The sequence below is a fragment of the Ischnura elegans genome, chromosome 2, assembly GCF_921293095.1.
Source record: "Ischnura elegans chromosome 2, ioIscEleg1.1, whole genome shotgun sequence".
Classification (NCBI taxonomy): Eukaryota; Metazoa; Arthropoda; class Insecta; order Odonata; family Coenagrionidae; genus Ischnura; species Ischnura elegans.
In genome coordinates, this window is record NC_060247.1 from 118,646,872 (window position 1) to 118,667,605 (window position 20,734).

Sequence of the window (20,734 nt, forward strand, 5' to 3'; positions counted from 1 at the left end):
TCTGGTGGTGATCAAAGATGCCGAAAAAAATAAGTATTCTTTCTAACACAGTATTACAATATCTAAGATTATCCAAGTATACTTCCATTGTTCATTATTGATTGGTGCAGTATCAACGTTTGTGTGCAATCCAAAATATCGAATGAAAGTTGTAGAGAACTCATTGTTTCTCGAATCCCTTGCTAAATCACAGGAAAACCAAGTTTACCATTTTACCGGTCCTCACTAATACTAGATTATCCAGTATTGTCAGAAATGGATTGGGTCTGTGGTGTACTCTTGAATCAGCCAACTTTTCAGGGAAAATATTTCATCTTTGAAGGGTTTAGTTGCCAGTATTTGAATCTCTGAAAATACAACTATGTAATTATAAGTATATACAGTAAAACCTCTTTACATTGTAATGGAGGGGACCGAAATTTGGACAATTTGATCTATGGAGGTTCACTATAGAGAGGTTTCAGTGATAGGCATAGGATTTTTTCATAACCTTCGGAAATGAAGACACTGCTGTCTTTTAAACCATTATATTTATGTGTTTAAACGAACATGCATGCATTAGTGAACATGTTATTATTATTATTATTTAATAATTACAGAAAGCAAGTGCTATCGCATGATTTTTGCCATGATTTCAGAGAAAACAATGTGATCTCTCTTAATTCAACAGTCACTTAAAATGATTAGGATAGTTGGATACCTTTTTTCTTATTTACTGTTAGATATGCTATCATATGGAACAAAATGGCCACAACTATTGATTAACGTGAAAATTACAACATATTAAAGGTGAATGAGAAAAAAAAGAGTGAAACATCGCTGAAAATGTCATTCCATGTACGTTATCACGGCTGCATTAATGGTCTCTAGTTGTATCGGTAAGATTTGCGGAGGTAGTTAGGCAGTCTCAAGGGTGTCTCCTTGGTATGATAAGTAGAGTATTTAGATAAAGAGGTTCACTACTAAGAGGTTTGCCTATAAATTTACATGTAAATCAGACGGGACAATAGAGGTGGTATGAAGTATGCAGGTTTATGACATAAAGAGGTTCACTACATAGAGGTTTTACTGTAAAATTTAATTTTCCATTCCTATGTAGGAAGGCCCTGCCTTGTCATTGATTTCTCAATCTCATTCGGGAGTACTTGTCATTAATGAGGGAAATAAGGAAGGTCAGTAGTTCAAAAGTATTTGTGTATCTTGATTCGTATTAATAATAAAAAGTAGCCTTCCATTAGGTTGAAGTTTGAACATCTCTTGACATAACGTATACGTTGGAGTACTGAATTTTGAGTGAACAGGAAAGAACTGTGGAAGTTCCTTGGCAAAAAAATTCAAATTTCCTTACTTAAACAGCTAGTGCACCCTGTGAGCCATAGGGGCTGAGGTTATAAAAGTTCTCCCTATTCAGGATTTATAATGGTTTGAGGAATGACAAATTGGGATTGGATTCAATGCTAATGTCAGGGAAATAAGACGCTTCGTCAGTGAAAACCCTCAGAGATGCTGTTTCGAAGCGTGGTTGTTTACGTGCAAAGCTGTGTTCACATTGATTGCCAAAAGAAAAAAATTCTGCGGAAATGCAGGGGATTATGTGCTTCCAAAAAGCCACTCCCATTGCAGCACTAACTTGGTAGCAAATCTGGTTTATCTTAACCCTGCTGTTTGAATAGCAGTGAGGATTTATTTATTCCCATGAGAAAAAAATCCCTGGAACTGGGAATCAAAGCGTGAATCTTTAGCTTTCCAGGTCACTGAGCAGATCACTACAGTTCTTTATTTTCTGAGATTAATAATTACTAGTTAGTGTGGCTGTATGACTTCATGTGTACAAGTGGGGTGGGCATTTTATTTCCATACTGGCAGGGTGGCAAGAGGTAGGGCCAACTCAGGGCTACTTGACTTAATTTTACAATATTCCTTGCAGCATTTTCTTTGCCTTTCCATTGACATTAGGTCAGGGATTATTTTAAAAATTGGACCGGAAATCGAAAATGGGAAGGTGGTATTGATCATCCTATTTAATAATGTAAATAGGTAATAAATCCTATTATTGCTACAATTTGAATTCCATGTATGTAAAACTCAATCTTTAATTAGGCAACTTATCCCTTCTGTGCTGATGCATCATTTTCACTGCAATTAATATTCCGAAAAGCATTGCAATTTTCTGTATCATGTATGCATTCCTCTGCATTATTTTGTCCAAATTGATTTGGTCATTTTTTTGCATTGATAAATTAGTTTATTTCAACTAGAATGCCTGGCCCTTTATTTTCATCATATGTGCAGTATTCGGGAACATGAGGATGGCTCTACTTATTGTCCTTATTTCTCTGCTACTGTTAGTGAGCATTCTAGTTGGGAAGTAAAGTACAAAGTTGTATTATTATTCCGGACACAAACTGCATCAGTATTTTGGTGGCATCCTGGGTTGTTGAGATAGGGTAATAGAATTCCACAGCCTCACATTTGGACATAATATTACTTATTCTGTTTCATGATAACTCTGGAAGGCTCGCACTTTCTTGATGTCAAATTAAGTATGTAAATGTCCTATGCTCAAATTGATTCAAAAATCGGCTGTGAGATAGAAGTTGTTGTCTGTTTGCCATTATTCGAACAAAGTATCATCCTTTATAGGTCATGGCAATTTTGCATTCCTTATGTTCTAGAAATTGTCATTCATGAAATTTCTATTGTTTTTACTATCTACGTATTCTCACAATGTTTGGGATCGCTACGGGTGAGCGTAGAGTTGTTGCAGTTTTTTAAAGGAAAGTCAAGGTTAAGGTCATGTTGTAAGCACTCAACCACCCTCAATTAAAATAACTATTCATAAAAAAAGTTTCAAAATGAAAAAAAATTTAGAACAGCAGAATATGGTGATAAAATTTTCAGCCAAGTGGCCTAAGTTTATCTATCTACTCAACTCAAGTAAGTGCAGGAAAGTCATTTCAATTCTCCCAACCATTTGCAAAATCTATTGAAATTGATTACGAAATGTCCCTAACTGCAGCTGCAAATATTGTCCAAATATGAAATCCTGCCCTTTACCATGGGCTACAACCTTGCTGCAGTGGAAAGGCTTGTGCCTATTCCTATGACTGCAAGAGCTGCACTGGCAGGATAAATTCATAATTGCTTCTAGAAGGGCTTCAGTAAGGTCGGATAGATATCTTAGGATTATATACAAAGTGAGATGGAGGGATGGTGGGGACTGCCGGAGTGATCGGTTTTGGGTTATATATACCATATATGTCTGAATATAGTACCCCCTTTTTTTTCAAAAATGCCTGTGGTAAAAGTAAAGGGGGGAGGACTATATTCGAAGGCATTCTTTTAACTTTTCTCGAAACTGAAGCCTCAAAATTAGGGGGGGGGGGGGACTATATTTAGAGAAATATGGTAATAGTGGAGAGGAAAGTCAAGAGGGGGTAGATTTAGTGTTAAAGGGAGAGATGGTTAAGAAAGTGGTAAGTATAGATCAGGTAAGCGATATGATTCAGGGGTATAAATTAAGGCATGATCCAGCACATGCCATGGCATGATCTTGTGGTTCAAGTTTAGATGCCCAGTCGCAATCATAGGAAGGAAGACTGGATGAGGTGTATGAACAGCTCAAGGAAATAACTAGGGAAATCCCAGGTAGGAAAAATCTAGCAGTCATGCGGGACTGGAAAGCATCAGTCAGGGATGGAAACAGAATGGATTAGAAATGCAAGACAACAGAGGAGAGAAAGTAGCGTTAGGAATGTGGGACTCAAGGTAGAAGTACGTGGGCATAAACATCAGTAGGTAGAGGAATGCAACTACATATTTTGGCAGCACATTAGAGTAAAACCGATACAGCAGTTAGGGCATCAGAAAGAGAATTGCATTGGCTAAGGAGGCATTCATGAACAGAAAGGAGCGTATGAAAGGATCGTTGTGTAAGAGTTTAAAGAAAAGGCTAGTTGAAGAGTCTGATCTGGAGTGTAGTGTGTTACGGTGCTGAAACATGGACACTTAGGAAGGAGGACGTGAGAAGACTGGAGGTGTTCGAGATGGAGAAGGTGAAGTGGACAGGGAGGAGGAGGGACGAAAAAGTGCTGGACATGTTGGGTGAGGAGAGGCAGCTTTTAGATGAGATGGAAGGTTAAGATGGATCGGGCGGAGAAGGGAAGTTGAAAACGGTGTTAGAGGGTAGAATGTTGAGTTTTTAAACGTCGAAACTAGTAGACTGTTAAAATGAAAGTTTGTGGAATAGTACTGAGTTTTTGTTTCACCACGCCATAATACTTCATAAGTACTCCATAGAAACCTACCTTAATCAGCAGAATACTTTAATAATGAAATCATGGGTTAAGTACAGCTATAAAGCCTTCCTTGAAACAAATTCCTCTGATGGACTTTAAAAAGAATTATTATCATAGAATTTTCCTTTGCTTTACTAACTAAAGTAAAAATAACTTCATAGACAGTCATGCATGATGGAGACCTTCTGAAATATTCTCGAAATACAGTAGGGCACATTTAGGTTATGGCCCCTTGCTAACTCTCACAGATGTGGCCACAGAGAGTTTGCTTTCATAACAGCTTGCAGGTCTCAAACTCAGAGCTCTTGCTAAGCACAGAAGCAGAATGCTACATAACATATTCACAGCCACTCTGAATGGGAAAAGTCATTTGAGAGTTATGGTGGACCTTTTGAATCATCCAAAGCATAACATTGGCCGATAGAACTAAAATTTGAGCTGCCACAAGTCAGCAATGAGTGCTCAGGTAAATAACAGCTTCATAGACTGCTCGGAGAAATGACCGAGTACCTAATCACACAGGCCTGTCATGTAGCAGTCTCATTTAGGGGGATATTTCACAGCTGTTTTGATAATGCCCTGAGGGCTCACTGAATGCACCCTATGTCATAAAACACCTGCGACAGTGTTGTTTGGCAAGTTTTTGTGTCAAAAACACCTGGACAGCCAGTTATTGGTATTAAATAATTTTTTTCATAGAACAAGTGTACCTACTCTTGCAGCACTATATGCATAGTTCATAGACACTGAGGTAAATAAATGCCCAGTTCTGCTCCCATGAGGTAATCCAGACACTGGATAAAATATCCATTAAGTTGAAACAAATTGAAGACATAAACAACTTTTTAATAAAAAAATTCATTGTAAATATTATTTTCAATCTGTTAACATTTTTGTTTCTTTTTTGCTTTCAAATTTTCTGCTTTTCTCTTCACTGATTTCACCAGCAATGACAGCTCTGCATCATTCTTCTTAGTTGTGTCAGGTTCCTCAGAAGTTTTCTGTAAGGAAAAAACATATTATGCAATAAAAATTAAAAATATTAGGGTATGTGATAGACCGGAGATGATTTAGGATCACTTACCTCACTGCTAACATCCAGCTGATTCCTCCTGTTCAGCTTTTCATTCACCAAAGCTTCCATGGCTTTAGTTTTTTTGAAGTGTGGATCGGCTGGGTCAATATTGTACAGATGAGAACTGTAAAGTGCCTCAAACCTAGGATCTTTAACATTTAACTGAAATATAGGAGGATCAAATTAGGTGCTGCATCTTTACAGACAAAACCCTCAACTACATTAGATATTAAGGTCTGGGGCCTTATTCACGAAGGCCTCAATTTTGTCGAATCCTCGACAATGTCGAGGTGGCGACATTCAAGCCTCGACGTTTCCGTAAGTTGCAATTCACGAACCTTATTGCCGCCGTTTCGAGGCTGCGCCAGACGGATGAAATATCGAGGCGATGTAGGCCTCAACAATTATTTCGAGTCACCATCAACTATTACGTCAATAGTTGACGTAATAGTTGATGGTGATCACGGTCTTATTTCATATATTGAAGAATGCAAAATAGGTATAATGATACGTATAGTTGTATAATTTTATAATATGATTATTCCAAAAACCGAAGTTTCGTACGGTTGTTTCATGAGCTATCACCAGTGAACTAGCCTTGTAGTTATTTTCTATGAAGAATCGTGATTAAATCGCCATCACGAGTCTTAGTCACAATAGAAATATATTTTTATAGCGGATTTCACAGCCCCTAAATATTAGGAGTTAGGCAATACTCATGAACTCCCGGTTACTGATTTTGGGTTGTGTTCGCTCGTGTTGATTTTGTGATTATTATTAAGGGTCGTGTTCTTCATTCTGTTGTGCGTTAGCTCTGTTTTCTGCTGTAGGTGAGCGATGTAGCTATGCTGGAAAAGAGGAAAATCTCTGTAGTAAAATTAAGAAAATGAGCTACTTAATTGAGGCTTATTATTTTTACCTATACGCTTGCTCGCCAACATCGGAACAACTTGTAGATGTAAATGAATGTGTTTGTATTTAACAGTACGGGGTTATTCTCTTCAAACTTCATCATTTATAGAGTACCAAATACGTTATACATATATGTGGGTAGTGCGATATTACAATTTTTACATATTGTGTTCATAATATTCGTTCATGATATTGTGTATTGCCTTTCATTTCATTGGCTTCATTGGTACTATCTTGTGATACCGTGTGGACTATAAATTATTGTTTTCATTGTGTATCAATTTCCTGATGTTGCATTTTTCATGACCGTGTACCATATCATAAATCCTAGTGTTTACATTTCACTGATACTTTCCTAAGCTATTAAGGGATGATAATTGAGAGATATATTTGCGTCACTCGTAGGTATTGCTAAGGCTTTATATAAATTTTGCTAAAGTTTTATAGATAAGAATACCCTTACATACTAACTGTAAGAGGTTTTTACTAAAGATTAAGATTCGCAAGATTTGAGAGTAAGTACCAGCTTCATGTACTATGTACAACTGGGGTAGAACACTAGCAAAGTCGATATGCAATGTACTGCAATGTAAGTGCACACTTCAACGATCAATTTCTTACAAAGCCAGAGGTTATTTACCTATGGACCGCTAAAGTCCACATCAGAAAGCATTAGACAACCTCAAACACAAATCAATCTAAGTTAGGCGGCTGGTTTCACAAATTTGATTGCTAGCGGTGGACGATGGAATGCAAATATGTATCTAAGAAAAATGGTACAAAATTTCAGTAGCAATTTCGAGTGAGAGCCATGTAAAATCAACAAATTTTTGGTGATCCAGAAGCTCACCATCTTAAATTTGAATAATTTCTCCCCTGAAGGAGGTTCCAACTTAAGTGAAGAAAATTCCAAAATATTTTGCCTCATTTTAACATCAAGGCTTTCCATGATGAGAGTTAATGTATTATTTGTCTCTTGAGATTTGGGCTTTTCCCTCTTCGTATCCTCTCCTTGTATCGGGAATAATGTTTAAATCACTATGGTATCCAGTTTCTACTTCAGCCAGCAGAGGTAAAACCTGAATTATATGATTACTTTTCTATCCCACAGAGTGATAGCTCCATGGATAGGTTTTGAGGGCCCAAAAGAGTGACCAGCTCAATGACCCATCAGTTTCTGAATCACACGGTCATTACCATCATCCCTTTTTCCTTCGCTTATTCTAACACTTTCTACATTTAAAACTGTCGTTCAATTATAATCCAAGCATGATGTTACAATTGTTGTTAGCAGATGTGAGTTCCGATTGGCTGAAAAACAGTACCAGCGATGGTTTCAGTGATGGAAAAAGGGACATTCCGCAGGATGGGAAAAGGGATTGAATTTCCATCCCTGGAGGCATCGTGGAAAATGACTGCATGGAGGATTTATTTTCCCTCAACCACTGGAGCTATTGCTCGGAAGGGACAGAAAAAATTATCATATGCTTCAGGCTTAATCACCGAAATATTTGCTATTAATAACAGTGCTGAAGTCAGTCTTACCTCAAAATCATCCTTCACAGGCTTTTCTTCTTCTGTCTTTTTCGCCTTCCTCTTTTTCTTCTTACCGCTCTCCTTTTCTTGCTTCATGATTTCATCCATGTTGAAATGATTTTTTTTCTCTTCGAAGTCCATCATTAAAAGCTTCAATTGAGCCTGAAAGAAGGTTAATTCCATGCATGTTGTTACATATTTAGTGTATGTAACAATGAAAAAATGTAAAAAATAACAAGAAACAAATTCCTCAGAAGAATTTCGATAGGTAATAAGGTAAGGAATTATTTAAAAAAGCTACAAATGACCAATTACTCATGCATTATTGATTATGGGAAAGATGTTGGCAAAGAGAAATTTGTCAATGGTAAACATGAAGTTCTTTCCCTTATACACTGACCATCACATGAAAAATGTGAGAAAAAGTGTTCCATTCACAGGAAGAACTCCATAGCCAAGTAATTGACAGCAGAAATGTGTTACTTAAAAGCAATTAGAAGGAATCCATCATTTCATGTAGATCTATGCAAGGACATGGAGCAGAAAAAAACACCAATTAAATAAACTGGAAATGAAAAAACTCCAATGGCCATAACAGGGAGAAAGCGGATGTCCTCCCCAATCAAGGAAATCTTAGTTCTCAGTTGTCTGAATTTATTAAGCTCAAATGACAGGAAAGCCATAACGAGAGATGTAAATACTTGACCAGATTTACTTATATTATTTCTCAGGTTTCATTGAAGTGAACAATGATTTTTAGAAATGGAAAATCAGATTACATTTTATACATTAGGCATATAGCTGATGCTATTATGAAAACTTGCAATTAAGCAGGAATGACTTTTCACGTTAGAAGCATTGATTGGATAGGTTACAATTTTAATCAATATCTCATGGATGTTCCCCATTCCAGTCCTCATTGTTGGATTGATCCTCCAATGCCAAGTTGCTTCAAAAATTACAGTGATTCATCTTCATAGAATACTGTTTCCTCAGAATCTCCATGAGAGGTATTAAAATATTTAGCAAAATGGTTTTAAAATGGAATTGAGACGTAAATTCCAGAAAAAAACATTGATGCCGCCAATAAACAACTCAACTCCATTTCAATACCGTGAGTGCAGCAGTTTTCTGGTATAGCTGGTATTTTGCTGAAGAATGACAGATGCCATTGAGTACCCATTAATTTTTTCTGTCGATTCCCCAAAGCTGTAATGTTAATTTTTGCTTGGTGCATGCTTAAATTTATAGCTAATTTTCCCTAAATACCAAATAAATGTAGAGTGTGAGCTGTTAATGCAGCTGATTTGTGTTTGATAAATGAAAGGAAAGCTCTGAGAAAATAAATCCTTCCTCCGAAAATGAATTTTTAAAGATTTTCTGGCAGAAGATTATTTGCATGAAACCCAAAGAAAAAATTATCAAAATTTGGATAGCTTCCATAAATTTTAATTAAATCACAAAATGAGACTCATAAAGGAGGCATTATGTAATTGTAGAGAAATTTTTAAATAAATGAAAAAGAGCTTAATCCTATGTTTACTGCAACATAATTCTATATAGCAGAAATTAATTCTGTAATCAAACCTTCAGTTAATCAGCTGGGAGTTTGTTTCACTTCACTTTAAGTTTGACTAACTTCAAGCTAAACCAACGAAGTGAACCAAAGAACTAATTCAGATTTCCTGCTTACCCTGTAATTCTCCCGTCTTGCTTCCTCAGCAGAATCCTTAATTTTTGCAGAGTCACCTTTCTTCTTTGCTTTGCCTTTTTTTAATCCTTCAAGTTCTTCTTTAAAATAAGGATCATCCAAATCCACATCAGATGGGAGATCATCATCACTGAATGCGGCATCGTCATCCTACAATGATTCAGCATTGTATATTACACATACATAGTAATTATAGCATTCGTGCAAACCATGTTTCTGAATCTGTGATACGGATGTGTGGTTTTCAGAAACCAGGTATTGCATGGAGCAGTAAGGATATGAGTGCAATCATCGTATTGCCACTAAAAAGATCGCAGTCGGGAAAAGAAAGCTCATAATGATTCCGAAAATAAATCTAAAATAACACAAAATGTGCATAGACAATAACAGACTGATGAATTTATGTAAATGATGAAAGTTACAAGAAATTAATGTGAAAGCTTGGAACTTAGGCTTTCGCAGCGAGATGCATCATTGTCAATGGCTTTCGGGAGCAGCTGCGTGTTGCGCTTTGTTGTACGAGCTTTCACGCCCATTGCAGGTCGCATCATCAGGCGATGAAGATTTCATCACCTAATGATGCGACCTGCAATGGGCTTGAAAGCTCGCACGACAAAGCGAAACACTCAGCTGCTCCCGAAAGCCATTGACAACAATTAATGTGAAAGTTGGGATTATTCGTGCCTCCCCACCCCATAATTAGCCCAGATAATTGGGAGTTTACTGTATGCAATCAAAGATTGTAGATAACATTTATCTTAATTCAGAATTGCTTAAGCATTGAATAGTCTTCCAAAATTAATCAAGAGTTTTTTTTCCCCGCCACTGATCATCATCTGCAATGCTAGAGCAGACGTTCAAGTGAACTAGAAAAATTCCTTGTGAGCAAGTAAATAAAATAATCTCATTTTACTCAGGGCAATCTAATGGCAATAATTATTCTGGGGTAGCCTTGAATTATAATGCAAATATCCTGGCGCTTTTGCCTATGATTTCAATTTTTATAAAGATCACGGAAAAATTGACAGTGTGTGCACTCCTGCATGGATAATCCGCAACACAGATAAACTGCAGCCTGATGGATAATAGATTATGTATCGGACATCTATTGATACCTTCAAAACCAAAGGTAAACCAAAACTTCATTCATTCAGAACTTCAAAATCATTAAGATTTCCGAAAAAAACTTCAAATTTTTCAAAAGTTACCCCCCCTCCATTACCTTGGAATTAGCCTGCTTTCTCTCTTTCCTCTTCTGCTTTCTTTTCTCTTTCCTCTTCTCCAAGTATTTCTCAAAGGGCGTCAGCTCCTCTTGCTCTTTCAGCTTCTGCTTGACTAGTTTCTCAGTTTCATTCTTGAGGCCAATACCCCATGTGACTTCCATCTCGACATCCTTAGAAGACTTGGCCTTCTCTTTTTCCTGTATGTCTGCAATCAGAGCTCGATACTTTGCTATTCTCTCCTCTTCATCTCCATCAATTTTAGCATTATCATCTTCCAATTTCTCACTCTCAGCTGCAGGAGAAATACAGGAATTTTATGAATACACACCATTACTGTCAACTATTTGTTGGAGATTTTATTTGATTATTACCATACATACAGCTGCATTCATTATGCTTTATAGCTAATTACATATGATGACTTCAATTAGCAATAATGATTTCTACATATGAAAGCAGTTTTCATCAAAAAACTAATCTTGAGACTCAGTTGCTTTGTAGCAAAAACCGTATTAAGCAAATTTATGTTTAGTGAGTCTTATATGTATTCATCTGCAGAATAGAAGCAGTAACTCAGGATTTGGTGCTTTAAACAAGCTTTGAAGTTTCCTAGTGCCCTCTAATCTTTCAAATATCTGAGCATATGCATATAAATTCTTGTACTCACTTTAATGGGGCTACTGTTGAAGACAGAAAGCTTTTATTATCTCACTCCTTAGTTATCTACGCTTCTCGTAAGGTAGTTACTAATATCATGATTCCTGATAAAGGACAACTAAAATTAAATTCTGAAATTAACACTGCACTGTACACGTAAATACAAGGTAAAGGAAGGATCTCTAACAGTTAAAATAGGTTACAACAGCCTGCTTACTTCCCAGCTTTCCAGATAATTCTGACTGCATTTTTGTCATTCCCCCTGTAATTCAAATGTAAAATTCAAAAACATGGACTGCCTAAAATTGAAAATATTAAGGTCCATATTGCTCAGCTCTTTGTCTCATGAAACTTTTGAAGTTTCATAAGTGTTGAAAACCCATACGATTTTTTGGTAGGTATTAATAAAACCGTGAACCTGTTTATTGATACGTCAGGGGAAAAGAAAACACTGTTTCTGATAATTTCAAATTTGTCTGAGTCATTACAAAATGCTCATCTACATGTTTCATCAAAATATTTTAAGGGGGGTTCGCCTTATGGGGCCCACTGATAATGTCACTGCCGTGGGACTTAAACAATGAGCTTGTATCACCACTTTGCCCCTGATTGGAAATTAAATAAATATTTACTTGCATTTTCAACTTTTCATGTCCACCCTATCTACAGCAGACATAACAGCTTAAAATTCTGATGGATGAAAGGTAGCATACCTTCACTTTCACCACTTGATGAAGCTAGATAGGCTTGAATATCTTCATCATCCACTTCTCCATTTGATTTCATAATTTTCTCTGCTATCTCCAGTCTATCAGGGTTAGTCTCATCCCAAGTACATTCAACTTTAGCCTGCTGTAATGCTTTCGTGATGAAAAACCTGGGTTTATACTTAGTAGGGTCAGGAATTCCATTGCAGACTTCACGAGGTTTCTAAATTGGGATGTAGAGAATAGAGCACAAATTAACATTATGAATTCATGAGCAGGATAGGTTATAACTAGGGATAGAATGTCGGAATAGTAAAATTACCAAAAACCTCAAACGATGAGCTTAATACAGTATTCAATTTCCGAGGAATTCACTAAACCACGTTCAAATTTCAAATACACATCACGGATCGCCCGTGATTTTCTTTAAATCCATGGAAAATGGTTGAGTCTTCCATGTCGGCTTGTAGATTTGGTTGGTTCAATTCTTTAAATAATATTTTAATGAAAACTTCCTATTCAAGTTAAGCATTAATTATAATTTTTGTGAGTCCACAAGAACAACATGAAGTATGTTTGAACTTTCACAAGCCCACAATATTGACTATTCCTTTTGTCTGTAAATTTGTATGATGAAATTTACATTTTACACAGTCAAAATTTAAAGTATGTAATAGCAATTTTTTAAAATTTAATTGAAAGTTTGCAAAAAATCCAGTAAAACATTAAAAATAATACAATCTTCCATACTCGTATAATAAAAAAATATACTGTGTCAAATGAATCCTCCATTAGGAGATTTATCAATAACATATCACCCTTCACAAGTAGTTCTGTTTTCAAAAGACAAAATTGATACCTGACATGAAATCTTCATTCTTTAAAAATCACTAATATATGTATATACCATTTTTGGAGTAACCATAGGAAATTCATAGCCATTTACACAAAAAATTTCCAATTTTCTCTGTTTTCACTATCAGTCCAGAAGACATTATGTAATTGCATTTCAAAGCCTTTCTTTAATGAAACCAATGAGAAGCCCACATTACACTCCAAGACCCGGAAAATGATATCAATGATAGCGCAATAATAATTATTCAAGAAACAAAATCACCATAAGGATCAAGTTACCTGGTCAAATACCATATCATCTGGAATGAATCGAAGATCCAGCCTAATAGCACTGCTTTCATACTCCAGTCCATCACATTCTGCATACAATTTATCTGCAGTGGCGACTGAATCACATTCCACAACAGCATAAAAATACTTCAAACGATTCAATTGGTATTTCCTTAATATCTCCATATGATAAGAACCACCTTCTTCATCCTATGGAGAAAATAGAACTGATATAAAAGTTAATTTAAAATGAAATCATGAAATTGAGCTCAAAGTTGTAAATAAAAGCTACATTCATTAAAATCTTATCTTTACTCAAAGAACCAATACAAAGGGAAAAAAGTCAGATTCAAGAAGAATAAAAATATATTTTCAACTTGGCACCAGAAGACTAAACTTCAGATTGATGAGCACAATAACTTAGAAAGATTTGATTTAACATTTTAATTAACACTTAATCATCATTAAAACATTTCTTTGCCTACAGCATAACAGGAAAAAATGAAGTTTTCAACTCATCATGAATGTAAGTAGAGGCTCGTGATTGAGCTGAAGTTATATCACCAAAAATATCCTAAGCATATATTTTCCATTTAACATTTTTTATCAGGTCATACGCCAGTTTTATATTTCCAAGAAAGCATGGAATATTAAATGTGGTCTAGATTTCAATGCAAGGCATTGTGTTGAAGCTCTTTGGAGGCTTTGTGGACTGGAAACTGTAAGACACTCACTATGCTTACCAACCAAGCTCAGATCGGTCTGAACACAAACTGATCCGAAAAGAAAAAGTGCAGTTAGCTCTGTGCATTGCTTTACCAACATGGATTTAGCACATCAATCTTCACCTATTGATTCTGCCATCCTTCTGCTCACCCCTCTACCATGCGTTTCCGTTCTGCAGTATGCCCCTTTATCTAGAATAGTAAACTAGTTTCCAAAAAAGGAATTAGAGACCATAGCAGTGGCATGGAACTATGGTATTTTTGAGCACCCCCAAAAAATTTTTCCTTGGACAATTTACCCTCCTGACATAGCTGCAGGACTTCAGCAAAAGGAATTTGCACTAAGGACATTTGCACGAAGGATGACAAAAATACCTCAAAAGCTGGAGACCCTAACACCGCAACTCTACCCACAACCTGCCAACCAGCAGTTCAAATCTCAAATAGCAGTCCCGCAGTAGAATACATGGGTTTTTGGGAGTACAGGAGAATGATTTCACGACCCATATTCCACATTTTTCAATGAGAATTAATACACAATCCTTCAATCATCTCCCTCCCTCCAAGTACTCATCCTTCCTTTTCCTGCACTTCCATAGCTACCACTCGTCTGCCTGAATTATCTTCTCATTCCACCTGTAACCTGGTGATCAGACAGGAGTATGAATGGGGGGAGCGAATCAAGGAGCTATTTCCCTGCTTGCAGTATTGCCTCCCCTCCATGTTGGTGTATTACAGGTTTTTCCTGAAGTTCCAGTCCACCCAAACAATGCTAAGAAGAATTCTCCAGAAATTGGCAGACAGGAGTTGGCCAATCATCGCTCGTAAAAGCTTCCTCACTCAATTGCCTTGAACCCTCAAGGAAGCAGCACATCTCTCCTAATTTCCCGTACTCTCATGACTCACAGAGAACAAACATCCCTTCTTCGATGTAATCCCAATTTATTCAAGTCCCTCTCTTGCATTGCAACTGGTCCAGATGCTGTTAATGGCATACAAGGCGTGATAAAAAAAGACCGGACTGATTTTATAACTTGTTTATTTTAACGGATACAGCTTAATCGAACTTGTTACCCTCGAAGTACATGGCTTAGCTGACGACACACCTTTGCCAATGTTTCTTCCAGCTCTCATACCTTGACTCGTAAGCCGCCTTAAGGATCCTATTCAGGTCCACTGTACAATTAGTTTTAATATCCACAACAGAGTTGAATCAGTGCCCTTTCAGTTCAGTGCTTGATTTTAATTTTGGAAACAGAATAAAGTTTGATGGAGCCACTTCTGGAGAGTAGCGTGGCCGCGAGATCACAGAAGTCCTAGTTTGGCAAAAAACTCTGTCACGATCAGCATGTGACCCAGCGCGTTATCGTGGTGGAAACGCCATCATGAGGGACGAATTTTGATGTGACGTGCATTGTGCCTAAAATGTCTATCAAAAAATATCAAAAATGGATCCAAAACTAATGTTCACTTCTTAGGCTACCTCCCTAACATTTAAATGGCGATTTTCCTCCACTAAATCATTCATCAGTTTGACATTGTTGGGGTCTGTTGATGTGGAAGGCCACCCCGTTCGTGAATCTTCATCTGTCGAGGGACAGCTGGCCAAAAGACTGCGGTCGTTTGGGTAAAAAAAGAGTGATAATCGCAAAGAGAAGTACAATGAAAAAGCGGCCCCCAGGAAATAAGCTAACGCTTTTAATCCTGGGGGGGTGGTGGAGGGTCCGTGGGGGCTTGCCCCCAAACCAGCTGTCGAGGTTCTATCCGATTTAAAACGACTGTACCACTCAAAACACTGGTTTCGACTCACAGCTTCATTAACAAAGGCTTGCTGAATAATTCCAAACGTCTCCGTATTCCAAGTTTGAAACAAAATTTCATGCACACAGGCTGTTCCTCTAGCTCCTTCATGGCTGCCGTTGCAAACGGCAATGTATAGTTTAAGACACATACTGCTGCTGCTAAGTAACAGCACGATGTAAACAAATGCAACATCTGTCGTTTTAGTCGACAAATGTGTCGCAAGATGGCACTTTTTGTTTATTTTTGATCTGCTGAATGGTTTGCACAGAATAAAATCAGTCCAGTCTCCTTTGATCACACCTTGTATTAACACCAATATTGGCTACTGGTGAATCGATGGGAACACCGGCAAAGATTACGTGCCATTTTAAGGGAATTTAGTCAGTCAATATCCACCTTAGTAAGCATCTAAATAGAAGATTCATCATGTGTTCTTCATAGGAGTGCACCATGAGAACACCTAACAAAAGTTAAGGATAGCCGTCTTGGAGTATAAATCTGAAACACAGAGTCAAAATTAAATATTCAAGAGAAAGAAAAAAAACTCAATTGAGAATATTGGAAGTGCTTTTAGAACTCTTGCTTTGGGCTTACTTGATAAGCAATATAATAAGTATCCATAAATTTTTTTGCTATAAGTATTTCTATTTTGTTGTTTTTGAGCACTGATTTTGATATTTTTGTAATAATTAGCACTTTTCTGTGCATAAACTTGCCTTGATGCTTCTAGATATTTTTGTTTGTCTGTGCTATCATATGCATCAGATGGCAGCCCCACCAAAAGGGTGCCTAATTTCATAATTTCATTCTATTATAGCTTATGCTAAGTGTATGCTATGAATTATGTAATAGAATGAAATGAAGTCATATACTTATGTATTAAAATATAATTATAATATTTATTGATATTTTTTTCCATAAACCGGCCTCGTGGTGGGTTGCTGACACCCTCCCTTTAATCAGACACTGACTCTAAGTGACCAGATGGTGCATGCACCAATGCCAACATGCTTATGTCTATGGCCACATGATTTTTGAGATACTTGTGTGTTTGAGTCACAGGATATGAGGGAGTGATACAAAGAAACTGCTACCAAACACAACTTATAATCCCTGATCTTTTCTCAGCAGCTTTTCCCGTAAGGGGTCGCTGTTCCTAACCTGTCACCTCTAAACGACTCGATCCTGGACATCGATTCCTTTCCATCGAACCCTTCTCCCTCAAATCATTCTCTACTCAATCTTCTCTTTGGTCTTCCCCTCGTTCTCTTCCCTTCTACATTCCATTAAATGCTATTAATTATATTAAATGAAATTAATTCCCTTCTACGTTACATTAAATTTGGAGTTCTGTTTCCCACAAACTCCTCATCCCCCCTTTAAATATACGACCGAACCACTGCATCCTTCCCTCATACACCTTTATTATGATCTCAACCACTACTGCCATCTCCCTTATCGTCTTATTCCTAATCCTATCTCTTCTTTTTTCCAATCATCCATCTCAGCATTCTCATCTCTGCCACATCCATTTTCTTTTTGTTGGCTTTCTTTGTAGGTCAGGTTTCACTGCCATATGAAAGTACTGGTCACACAACAGTTTTTATATTTTTCCCTGTCTTTACATGCCTCTAAATTGTGTTTTAAAGCCATAATTAAGAAGGATATTTTTTTCAATTTCGTTCCAAAATGCAGTTCCTGAACATATTTTGTAATGATTATGATTCCATCTTTTGCAAGTCTCCCTAGAGCTCATTGGGTGTAGATAGGTGTAGATTCTAGGTTCATATCAAATGCAGGCAAGAAGATTTAGGTGTAGGTCATAGGTGAGGACAGGAAAGGTCAGGAGATTTTTAAACATTTTAAACACAGGCAATCAATATATGTATCAAAGTTGAAAATATTAATGAATAACTTAAGATGATCTTTACAATTGGCAACCAAAAGTACAAGTGAGAAAAGGAGTGAAAGTGCAGGCCAAACTTCAAACAAAACTTTAGGAATTAACCCCCATTCTCATAAAATTATCCAGGAATATTTTGATCTGTTTATAAATATATTTACATAAAGCAGAATATTTGGCCCAATCATTTCTTATAATTAATTAAATTTGTATTTGTCCATGAATATGATAATCAGCGTTTCTTTTTATGAATCAAAATGTCTTTCATATGATTAATGTACATGTGTCATTATTGAAAGACTGTGTGTAAGGTAAGTTTGATTGAAGTAACCGGTAGGAGGATGACATAAGGAAAAGGGGCTTACTAAGTTCAAATAAAACAATTTTTGCTGAAGGGTTTACCTCATTGTCTTCTTCTTCTTTCCGCTTTTCTGACACCAACTCGGTGGGACCCTTAACGTCTTCCTCCTTCATTCTTTCCAGACCAAATTCTGATGGGTAAATCTGCATGAAAAGATTAATTGTCTGGATTAATGTGGCCCCTAGCTTCAGAAATCTCACACTACAGTGGACCGACAAAGCCAATGTACAATTAGTAAGTATAATATCCAACATTACCATCAATTAAATGTGAGAGAAACAGCAAAAAAATTAAATATGTAAATTTGAAAGGAATTCCAAACCAAAATGAAAATAACCAAAAAGTAACCAAATAAAAAGGCCATTGACTTGGAAAATATGAAATTGATTATTAGTAATATACACATAAAACACACTATACTATCACGTCAGAAACATTTAAGAAAAATGTCAGTGCTGAAGGTTCATCATCAATGAAGATTAAAATTTCACAAATCCATTTCACCGATCATTTCTTGTAACAACTTGTATGGCATGTAAGTAACAAATGTAGTGGAAGTTTACTAGATTTGAATGTTTGAAATAAGACTCAAATTTTTAAAAACAGTACCAACTCACCATTAGATTATAAATCTTTTTCATTATCCATTAGAAATACCATTCCATTACATGGATAACTAACAAGCACCTTACAGCATTTGCCCTAGTTTACTGAGTGATTGTATACATGCAACCATCATCTGACGCCAAGACAAGAATTTCAGATACTTAAGGATAGTACTTTTTTATAACTGCTGAGAAAATATACTACTTTGAAAGTATCCTTACAGTGTAGGTCGAAATCTAGCTATATGTAGCCACATGAGTGAAGCAAGGAAAGATAGAAACTACAAATACCAAGTTATTTCACAATAATAATGAGGATCAAATGGATCGACCAAGTTGTTAACGAGGAAGTCCTAAGAAGAATAGGAGGGAAGAGAAGCCTCATGAAAACCTTAATAAGAAGACAGAACAACCTTTTAGGCCACATCTCGAGACATGATGGCCTGATGAAGACAATCGTCGAGGGACAAGTACTTAGATAGTGAGAATGGAAAAGGAAGACCTCAAACAAAATATAAGGAACAGGTAAAGAAGGATGTGAAAGAGACGAAATACATAGGTGTTAAAAGATTGGTTGATAGGAAAATTGAGTGGAGAACTGCGTCAAACTAATATTAGGATTGTTGACCAGCGATGATGGTGACATTGAAAACCGACGTACTTCCAAAAAGATAGCTGGGAAGGCCCGATATTAGCTCTACTCCTTGGATTTTGGTGAATTCAGTCATATTACTTTTCCTACTTCACTCAACACACTCATCTATAAAAAGCATAAATCATTCACCTTTCTCCAATCAGTCCCCCCTGCATGTCTAGTTTACTAGACCTGTAGGCCACTGCTGTAATTTTCTGCTGAAGCTGGCGGGGTGTAAAGAGCAAATATATCACCATTTTTTATGTTGAAGCCATATCAGATGAGTTGACGAATGAGAAATTACTCCCAGTAAACATTGTCAGAATAATGAGGGATGTACATACCGTCACAGATTTTACATATCCTTCAACTGGCGTAAATGAACTGAAAAGCACCATAAGATCGGCGGCCCTTATACGATCCCAATCCATGTTGCACACTGCCAAACGAGATGTTGACTGGTCAGTAGTACCCGCATCTTTATCGAGTTCTCCCCACTCGTGTGCCATTTTCTCTTCGAATTCGGCCACTAGAATAAAATTGTAGCATTTAAAAAGCATTGAATAAGTCGACATATAATCACTCAAATTATTCCACAGTAGAAACTCAAAATTAAAATTCAGAATACCAGAATCATCACTAGATTCGTCATCTGAAGAGCTGTCTGTTAAAATTGCACTTTCCCCCCTAGCATAATCAACATCTAAATTTTTCAGTTTCTCCCGAACCTTATCACTGATTTTCTCTTTCTTTGCCTTAGCTGCATTAATTATCGGTTTCGGTACCGAAAGGTTCGTGACCTTAAAGCCACCGCTGGTCCTGGAAGATTTGGTCTTCTCCTTGTCTGGCTCTTGCTTTTCATCAGACGTAAAAGGCTTAGAGTCTTCATCGTATAACACTTTTTCCGTTATATTTGCGACCTCTTCACCACTGATACTCTCTAAAACAGGGCTTTCTTCATCTTCAAAATCGTCTGAACTAGTTTTACCATTGTCTTCCTCTTCGTCAGATGATAGAGCGTAATATTTACGAAGATTTTCGTTGGAAGAATAACTAACTGGTCGGCCCCTTTTATCGACAGCATACCTCACTTTAAACTTGTCGTCCTGAAATATAGGTGTTAATGTCATTGAAAAAATGAAAACAATAGTAAATGCAATAATCAATGATGCGATAATCGCTACAAACCGTGAACATAGACTGAAAACGTTTATCAATTTTCACTTTTCTCTCATACTTCGGCGCCCTTCTAAAGCTAGGGTCAGTGGCGAGGTGAGAAAATCTGTTATCCTTGACTAAATTTTCCATGGTATAATCTCTTAAGATAATCACGACATACAACAGAATATAATAGAACTTCTATGCATGAAACACCTCGTGCATTCGAACTGGACCAAAACACGTAATTCGATTGTCATTTCACCATTTTACGAAACTGACAAGACAACATCGTATTTTT

The 20,734-nt window shown here is 36.8% G+C and overlaps 1 protein-coding gene across 1 annotated transcript; it reads right to left on the reverse strand.

The window, feature by feature from the left end:
• Positions 1–4,389: 4,389 nt before the first annotated feature.
• LOC124154494 (ESF1 homolog) lies at positions 4,390–20,682 on the reverse strand. The gene is made up of 11 exons (XM_046528270.1): positions 20,464–20,682; positions 19,904–20,381; positions 19,620–19,804; positions 18,078–18,179; positions 13,254–13,454; positions 12,126–12,342; positions 10,755–11,047; positions 9,515–9,682; positions 7,831–7,983; positions 5,383–5,535; positions 4,390–5,299 (listed from the first exon to the last, which is right to left on the reverse strand). The coding sequence occupies exons 1-11, from the start codon at positions 20,581–20,583 to the stop codon at positions 5,183–5,185; spliced, it is 2,187 nt and encodes a 728-aa protein (XP_046384226.1). The 5' UTR covers positions 20,584–20,682; the 3' UTR covers positions 4,390–5,182.
• Between the last annotated feature and the right edge of the window lie 52 nt (positions 20,683–20,734).